The sequence below is a fragment of the Apium graveolens genome, chromosome 2 (assembly GCF_009905375.1).
Source record: "Apium graveolens cultivar Ventura chromosome 2, ASM990537v1, whole genome shotgun sequence".
In the NCBI taxonomy this organism is placed as follows: domain Eukaryota; kingdom Viridiplantae; phylum Streptophyta; class Magnoliopsida; order Apiales; family Apiaceae; genus Apium; species Apium graveolens.
The window spans coordinates 170604337-170612955 of NC_133648.1; the positions used below are offsets into that span (position 1 = coordinate 170604337).

General features: G+C 43.1%; 1 protein-coding gene across 1 annotated transcript; it reads right to left on the reverse strand.

The window, feature by feature from the left end:
* Positions 1 to 2273: 2273 nt before the first annotated feature.
* On the reverse strand, positions 2274 to 3627 carry LOC141695446 (glutamate receptor 2.8-like). Its single transcript, XM_074499691.1, has 3 exons — positions 3306 to 3627; positions 2813 to 3210; positions 2274 to 2681 (listed from the first exon to the last, which is right to left on the reverse strand). Exons 1-3 carry the CDS (start codon positions 3625 to 3627, stop codon positions 2274 to 2276), a joined length of 1128 nt encoding a protein of 375 aa, XP_074355792.1.
* Positions 3628 to 8619: the final 4992 nt, after the last annotated feature.

An 8619-nucleotide genomic window follows, 5' to 3' on the forward strand; every position in this document is an offset into this window, starting at 1 on the left:
ATTTCTTTAACAGATAATTGCATCTACAGATTAACGCATTGATCACACTGGATGTCTGGATATTTATTTATGCACAAACTAAAATATTGTAGATAATATAGCAAGATGGCATCGCAAAGAGTGTTGATAAAGATATTAAGCACTCTTGACATTGCTTTACATTTTGTTACGGGATTTTGGGCTTCATTAGCCCCTACTGTATGCTACAAAACTCCGGATGTAAATGTATCATGACATACTAGTCAGCAACTACAATCTTGGCCATTTTTGTTGCAACTGCTTTGTTTTTTCTTCTTTATGCTGGGCTTCCCAGGAAAAAAACTCAGCTCCTTCGGTTTTCTGCCGGACTTTGCACTAGGTATAGTTAATTCTTAAAAGGTTCAACGTTATAAAAACTTAGTATACCAAGAGCAACTCTAAAAAATGTTAGTTCATTTCTTATATTTAATATAAAATATTGAATATTAGTAATTTAAATAATTGATAAGAAATTTGAGTTTCAATAATTGATATTATATTATTAAAAGTATTTTTCATACACAACATAATTGAGAGAGAGAAAGAAAGTATTCGAATATTATATTATTAAATAAAACTTAGCACTTGCTAAGAAAAGGGGTAGGTTAGTTATTTATAAATAATGGAGGAAGGATATTATTGAAATAAGGACTCATCAGATTCTGTTGGAGAATAATTTTTAATCTCATTTCTTAAATTACACCTTAGGATAATGTTGATGAAGGAATTTGGTAACAACAAAATTTGAGATTCAGTCGCCGAAATCAAGATTTATGATGGTGGTTCTTCGCTTGAAAAGTGAGCGGAGTGTGGTGATTGTGATGAATTGGGATTGGGATTACTTAGGATTGGTGGTGGCTCCTTAAGTCTCTCGCTTTCGACCCCTTGCAATTTGTCTACGTATCTCTATTTATAGGAAATCAAACCAACGTAGTTCTGGGGTAACAAGAAACATTTAGATTTATCATCCTGAGACCCAGTAGAAAACCTACTGAAAACCGTCTATTACTAGTTTTAGGAATATCCGCCGATGTGGCCTAACCACAAAGGCCCGATACTCATCCGCGGCTTCGAAACTTCGCGGATAAGATATCTCCACGGTCGAGGATAACCCTCCGTTACCAGCTTTTTCTCTAATTTGTGGACGCAGGTATAGCCATTATTTACCTAAAATGTTGGACGCATCATTGTCCCCCGAATAAGGAGCCCCTACCAAATTGCATGACAAATGATCCCAAATTTTTGGATGCAAAATGCAGGATACTCCGAAATCTCCCAAAGAGGACATAGTTGACTACAGAGATAGAGCTCCCAAAGCACACACCAAAGTTCACCCCACATTCCCAATGAGAACACTCATTGACTACAAAAGGAGACCTTACTTCCACGCATATCCCTGGAGGTCTCTGACCACGGATATCGCCTTTCTGTGTTTACTTTACAGGAATGAGTTTTTCAATAGAGTACCTGCAAAAAATACGTTAGTAATAATCGTCCATAATCATCCTGAAGCATTCAAAGAGTCCGTCCAAGTAGCAATGTCAAAGTTGTATTACACGCCAAGTAGAATCCAAGGACAAGCCCAAACAGTTGTACTCTGCGCCAAGTAGAAGCTAAGGACGCGCCCAAACATTTTTGTATGTTGGCGTCACCCTGTGTCATCAGCCTTTGATCACACTTTTTTCATTCTACATTATAGGGCGCGCTCTAACATATTCAATGATTAGGGCTCGTCTAAACCCCGCCCATGAAAATCCAAGGTATGAATCTGTCAAAGTAATCATGTCCGAGAAATCCGTTCAAGAAACCTGTCAATCAAACATTTAGGACTCGTTCTAACTTGTCCTAAGTCTTGGCTCATGCCCACCTTGGCTCGCGCCAACCTGTCCAAAAATTTGGCTCGCGTCAACCCGCTCGCGAAAATCCTTTTTCTTGGCGTCCATTCAAATTGAGTTATATTCACCCGATTTAAAACCGGATATCTTTTATATCAAATTTTTGCTATAACGGATAACAAATAGGCAATTTCATGGGGTTGCTATAATGTAAATGGTCTCCGGACTCTGATAAAGGCGGTAAGAGGTCCAGTATTCATGAACATAAAAATTTCTGCAATGTATCATGTGAACTCAAAGTGCATTTTTATGTTTTATTATTACATAGCAAATGTAACCAACTACAAGGATTACATCTTTGGACCGTACGTAGATATTTTTTTTTGCTTCATTGTGTAAATTGTAGATGAACTATTATGTTCATGACTTTGAACTGACTAAGATCAATTCTATGTTTTTTGCAGTACATGGGTCTTCCGGAGTGTCTGCATCGCTGACTTTTCTGGAAAATCTTCGGTTTTGATGCCCCCAATGTTTTGATATAGTCGTCACAATTTTGGGGGTAAAATTTGTAGCTCTTCTTCTCAGTCCATCCAAAGCATAGATTGTTAGAGCACACGTGGTTGTGCCTCCTGTCAATGCAAATAGTATCCAGAAGCTGTCAAGGGTTAGACTGTTTTCATCCTCATCATCGTAAGCCGACTCCACTTCAACACACCTTTCAGACCCTATCATTTTGTTTTCTAGTTCTCGAAGCTTCCCGCTTTCAAATACTTCTAGAAGTGCCTTGTTTGTATCCGTGATCGTAAGAGACCCCTTTGGAAATGCCTGATGAAAAAAGTAGGCATACGTACAAGTTATTTCAAATTCATTGACACTTCTAATTGTATACTTTCCATCGGTTTATAATGCGAGTGTAGTAGATAAGGCTATTAAAAAAGGGTCGACAGATTACTCACAAAGCCAAATCCTCCAACTTTATATGTTGGTCCTGCAACGATAAAGCTCCTGCAGTACTTGGCAAGGAAAAGTTTGAGATAAGAACCATTTAGAAATCCAGCTGCTATTTCTCCAGTTTTAAGAGCTTTGGCATAATCTTGTGGTGAACTAAAGTTCTTGAGGTTATATGGTTTGAAGCCCAACACTTCTACTAAATACTTGGCAACAAATGCTCCTTTCCCGTACCCAACTATGACATTGTTATTCTTTAGTGTCTCAATGTCAGAAACTGTTGGTTCAAGCTGCTTGACAGTTAGCATGCTACTAAGACTCGCAGTATAACTTTGGGTGATGATCAATGCCACAAATAGCCACACTACTATTGCCATCCGTGACAAATTGCTATGAAGTTTCCCCCCTGCATTATTCAATTCAAATGACCAAAGTTTTATGCAAATTTAGCATTTGGCCTATAGGTTTTTCATGATACTAATCATAGATTTCAAATGTTACCGTTCAGGGAGAAGAGAGTTGTGAAGGACAACCAAATCAGGATTCCAGTCTGTTCTGTTGCAGAGCCTCGAAGCCTCGGGCTGTGTTTCCTTTCTATTAACCATATGACAAAGCCATTGTAAATAGTTATAGCCAATATAAACAACCACATGGCTTTTGTAAAGGGTTTCAAGAACAGCCATGCTTTATGGGGCATTTTTGACTGGACAGGTACTAACATCACCAGTGCTGAATTTGAATAGGTGTGCGTGAATTCTGCGTACTTACATCTATCAGCTATAACAGACACATCACCAACTACTGCATCAAACTTCTGCTCCATGGCAAAAAAGTTTACGCAATCACTTCATCACAATCTACCAATTTTAAATAATTACAACGACAACAGTATAGAGTAAATGAATGAAGTGTGACAAGTGATTCTGACCTTCAAGTATATTTGCTTTACCAGAGAATCATATGTGATAACTCCGGTGAGCGGGCGGCTCTGTCCGGCGGCGTTCCTGGACAATCTGTGCGGGGGTGAGGTGTAGCTGCTGGTTGGGCGCCTGCAACACAACACCGGAAGGGGGGTTTGGCGCCCACGGCGCCTCCGGTGTGAGAACAAGAACAGGCTTTGGAGAAGATGAAGGTATATATGTTTATGTATTTTAGAGGCTGTTGTGTATGTATGTTTATATGTGATGGCTGCTGTGTGTTTTTGAGTGTATGAGAGTGTGTGAGTGTAAGAGTAAAAATATTTTCCAACCCCTAAACCCTTCGGTCTTGGGGGTATATATAGCCCCAAGGTAGGGTTTAGGGGTAGTTACCTCTAAATCTGGGTCGTTGGATCTTGGGAGCGGAGGACGCCTGGCTTGGGCGGATTGCTTACACGTGTCCAGGGGAGGACCACCTCCAGAGTGTCCTAACGGCCTCTGACACGTGCCGTGCTTTTCTGGAGTGTTGGTTGTTGATAGCTGTCATAGTCACGTGCCCACATACCCCTCCTTGGCGGGTTGTAGGATGTGCATGTGTTTGCTGGGACCCCGCTCATGGCAGTCTGAGTCCGGATCCGGATCCGGGTAGGCATTAGGTCCGGGCTCCTTGTCGGATCCGGATCCGGGTAATGTGGTGGGGCCGGGCCTGGTCTCTCCATTTGATTGTTCTGGGAGAGGGGGGTCTCGGACCATCGATCGAGCCTGGTGTCCTTTAGATCCTGGTTACATCCTAGCCGGGTCTCTTATACCCTATCATTTGCCCCCCACTCCCTTATGCGGATTTTCTGGATGAGGGAGTAGAGTAGGATTACATGGTTGGCTTGGGAGAAAAACTTCTGCTCCTGGTTGCCCCCCAATCCGGATCTGGTGTAGTAGATGCCAATCCGGATTAAGGTAGGATGGTTGATGCCTTAGAAAAATTTCTGCTCCCGGTTGCCCCCCAATCCGGATCTGGTGTAGTAGATGCCAATCCGGATTAAGGTAGAGTAGTTGTTGCTTCTAGAAAAATTTCTGCTTCTGGTTGCCCCCCAATCCGGAACTGGTATAGTAGATGCCAATCCAGATTAAGGTAGAATGGTTGATGCCTTAGGAAAATTTCTGCTCCTGGGTGCCCCCCAATCCGGATCTGGTGTAGTGGATACCAATCCGGATTATGGTAGAATTGTTTCAAACATGAAACTGTTGACAATGATCCGGACTATTGTTATTGATCCGGTTCCTGGGCTGTGGAATTCGAAAGGTTTGGGAATTTAAACGGTTGTGCTCATTTTCCCCCCTTCAAATTTGAATTTTGGGCTGTTACTTTGCTTGATAATCGGGCCATAATGATGATTTGATATAAATGTGCTTTATGTGTATATATTAATATACATATTTGTCTCTTTTTTTTATAACTGCTGGGATAACCAACCCCTGGCTGCCACGTGGCAGGGGTGGTTTCTCTCCCCCTTCCCCTATAAAAGCCGCAGTCTCCTTTGTTTTTCTCTTCTTATTTTCATTCTTTATTCTCCATTAAAAAGAAAACAAACAGTCTCTCTTTCTCTCTAAAAGTTTTTTGAAGGGCCGCTCTTGTTTTTGGATCTTTCCGCTGTTGTGCCGTCGTCTCCTTTGTAACTCGTAAGTTGATTCTTCCCTTGTTCGATTTCTTCTGCTTTATCTTTGAGTTTTTTCAAGAATTTCCAAATTTGCATGCTTCAATTTTGTTTCTTTTCCTTCGAATCCATGGTAACAATTAGTGTTTTAGTCTTTCTTGTGGTTGGTATGGCTGTTTTTTGTTTAGATGTGTTTATTTTTGCTTGTCTTTCTTGTATTTTTGTGCGAAAACTGAGTTTTCGGGTTCGGTTTTCCTGGGTTTTTTGTTTGTGTTCTTCGTGTTTTTGGCTGAAACATATGTGTGTATAGGTAAAAAGGGCGGATTTCGCTGTTTGATTCTTGGGTTAACTGTTTGTGGGTTAGGGTTTTGATTTTGATCCGGGTTGAGGGTATAGGATCCGGATCCTGGGGGTCGGGGTGTTTTGTTAGGATTATATGACTTGTGTTGTTTAAGTTGTTTTTTGTTTCTTTGGATCCGGATCGTGGTGGTTGCCACCGGGATCCGGGTTTATAATTCTTGATATTTTTTGACTTATAGTTAGCATGATCCGGATCGTTGATGTTTTTCCGGGTTGGACTTGCATTGGTGGTCCGGATCATTAGGTTATGCTAATACTAACATAACACACTTGATCCGGACCTCTTAGTGAAACAATTAAAATATGTAGGGACCAGGCTAACTGGCCTTCATTTTAATAGGTTTATGGTCCAGATCAAGGAGCGGGCTAGAAAAGTCTATAACTGCTACCCAAACTTTTCTGGAGAGGAGAGTGACCCGGATTCATCTGGTAGAGAACAAATCCGGGTAGAGATGGTTAAGAAAGTTTCTGCTTCCGCCGAGATAATCTCGAAGTTCAGGTATAAGAGAATTCCTGGGGGCTCGGTTCCCTTCACGCCCGAGGGGTACTGGATAGATGTCAAGTATCACTTTGTTGAAAAGCCGACCGAGATCGAAAACGAGGTCTATTATAGCCGGGTTAGATATGATAGACAGCCCGACGGTCACCCCAGGGTATACAACCAGGAAGCTCTTGAGAGGATGTTCGCTGCGTTCCCTATAAGCCGGGATCACTACCAGTTGAAGGACTCGTTTTCTGAGGCTGATCCGGGTGAGATGAATGAGGCGGTACGGGCTGCTTTCCAGTTGACTCCAGATATTGAGTGGAGATAGCCAGAACCCCATGAGAGGATCTATCATCGGCCAGAAGATGGTTTTGTCCCGGTCTGGATGGAACATCTCAGATCCGGGTGGAGCCCCCGGTGCCATATGTTTATCAAGCACCTCTATAAGCACGAGTACAGGATATCCCCGATGCAAATCACCCCGAATGGGATAAAGTCGATGACATGGTTCATCGCTTGCTGCAACAAATCTGGATTCTTGCCCACCTTGAAGCTTTTTCATCAGATTTTTTATCTCTCCAAATCGAGTCAGAAACCTTTTTATGAGATCAGGTTCCGGGCCTCGGAGTGCGGTTACGGCCCGGGTAGAGCTAAGCCAATAATGCACCAGTCTTCTTTGAAGTACTGGAATGGGGAGATAATCCTTTTGAAGGGATATGACTTGGCCTATCTCCCTTACTTTACTATTGAAGGGGTTCAAACTAAGTTTAACCCGGCTGTGCTCGAAGACCGGGTTGTTACCCAGATTAGATGTTTCTATGAATCTCTCGAGTTTCAGCCGACTCGGGACACATTTATGAATCATAAGCTGCTTTTTAATCTTGGGTGTAAGTTGTCCTTTTTTTTTTCTTTTTTTTTTCTGATTGTGGATAAGATGCTTGTCCTTGATCCAGATCTTTTTCGCTCAGCTTGATGATCCGGATCAAGGTCTAGTTTGCTTGTAATCTGTTAACATTTATTTTTTCCTGTGATCCGGATCTCTTTCATCCAGCTTGATTATCTGGATCAAGGTTCAGTTTGCTTTTCTGTTTGCATAAGTTTCAATCCGGTGTTTAATCTCCCTTTGTTTCCTTTCCACAGGTCTGCCTCATTTCAACCGCAATTTCCTGAAAATCATGTCTTCTTCTGCATACGCTGCTGCTTTCAACACCCTCGGGCTGGCCTTTAAGACAAGCAAGGGTGCCCCTGGTCCCGGATATGGCTCCGCAGATATTGAGGGAGGGGCCGAGTCCTCCGTCCCTCAGAACATCCCGGATCCGGGCCACGAGTCTGAGCCCGAGGTTCAGGAGATTCCGGGCGGTGATGGCCCCCCGAGTAAGAAAAGAAAATTTGTTCCGACTCAGCCACCCCGGGGCAAAGCTGTGGTTTCCAATCGGGTTATATGTGATTCGGAAGGCCGATGGCCCGATGGAGAGGCCGTGAAGATAGGCACCAAAACTCTAATCGACCTAGCCGGGTTCATCTCCAGTATCCCCTCCGAAGAAGATTGGGATGAGGTTGAGGGCTACAATATGGTTGCTGCCTTGAAGAGGGTCACGGGTCAATGGGGGCAGGTAATTTCTGAATTTTTATGCTCTTAGTTCCGGATTATGCCCCCTAATTTACTTTTTGCTTTGCTCATAGTATTTGTTTTTTTTTGTTTCTCAGCTTGGGAGTGCAATATCCATTTGCTCCGATGTTGCTTTCACTGAGCTCAAGGAGGCCAACAATCGGACTAAAGCTGAGAAGATGCTTTCTGATTCCCTGAGGGGTGAGCTGGAGGAGGCCCGGGAGGGGTTCCGTGTGGTGGAGGCCGGGTTGAACGAGAAGCTGAAGGATTCGGAGACCCGGGCTGAGGGGCTGACCAAGGAAGTGGAGAGGCTCAAGGCCGAGCTTGCTGCTAAAGAAAATCTAAACAAGGAGGCTATCATTGCTGAGTTCAAGCCTAGTGATGTTTATGACTTCGAGGTCGCTCAGGCCGGGGTTCCTGAGGTGCCCAAGTCCTGGGTCGTTGCTGAGCGGCACATCAAGACCGACCCGTTGGCATCTTGGGAGAGCTTCATCCAGGAGTTCCTTGCTGCAAAGGCTGCAGTTGAGCAGGGTCAAGGGGAACCGGAACCCTACGATGACCCGAGCCCCAGCTTTCTCTAGATCCGGATCAGCTTTGCTAAGCTTCTCGGGCCCAGCCCATGTAATTTCATTTTCTAGGATTTCCCATTTATCGTACTTTGATTTGGACCTTGTGTAATATTTGGATTTGTTCCGGGTTGATGGCAATCCGGATTGTGTTTTAAACTCTTATTTCGTTGTAGAAAATATTTGCTTTTCTTCGATCTGTGTTTTTTTTTGAGCAATCCGGATCC

Bases quoted from the DNA above. Each gene is read 5' to 3' on its own strand.
- LOC141695446 (XM_074499691.1), bottom strand. From the start codon at position 3,627: ATGGAGCAGAAGTTTGATGCAGTAGTTGGTGATGTGTCTGTTATAGCT. The intron at 3,211-3,305 runs GTAACATTTGAA...TGAATAATGCAG, and splicing joins AACTCTCTTCTCCCTGAACG to GGGGGAAACTTCATAGCAAT. The intron at 2,682-2,812 runs GTGAGTAATCTG...TTTTTTCATCAG, and splicing joins AAGTTGGAGGATTTGGCTTT to GCATTTCCAAAGGGGTCTCT.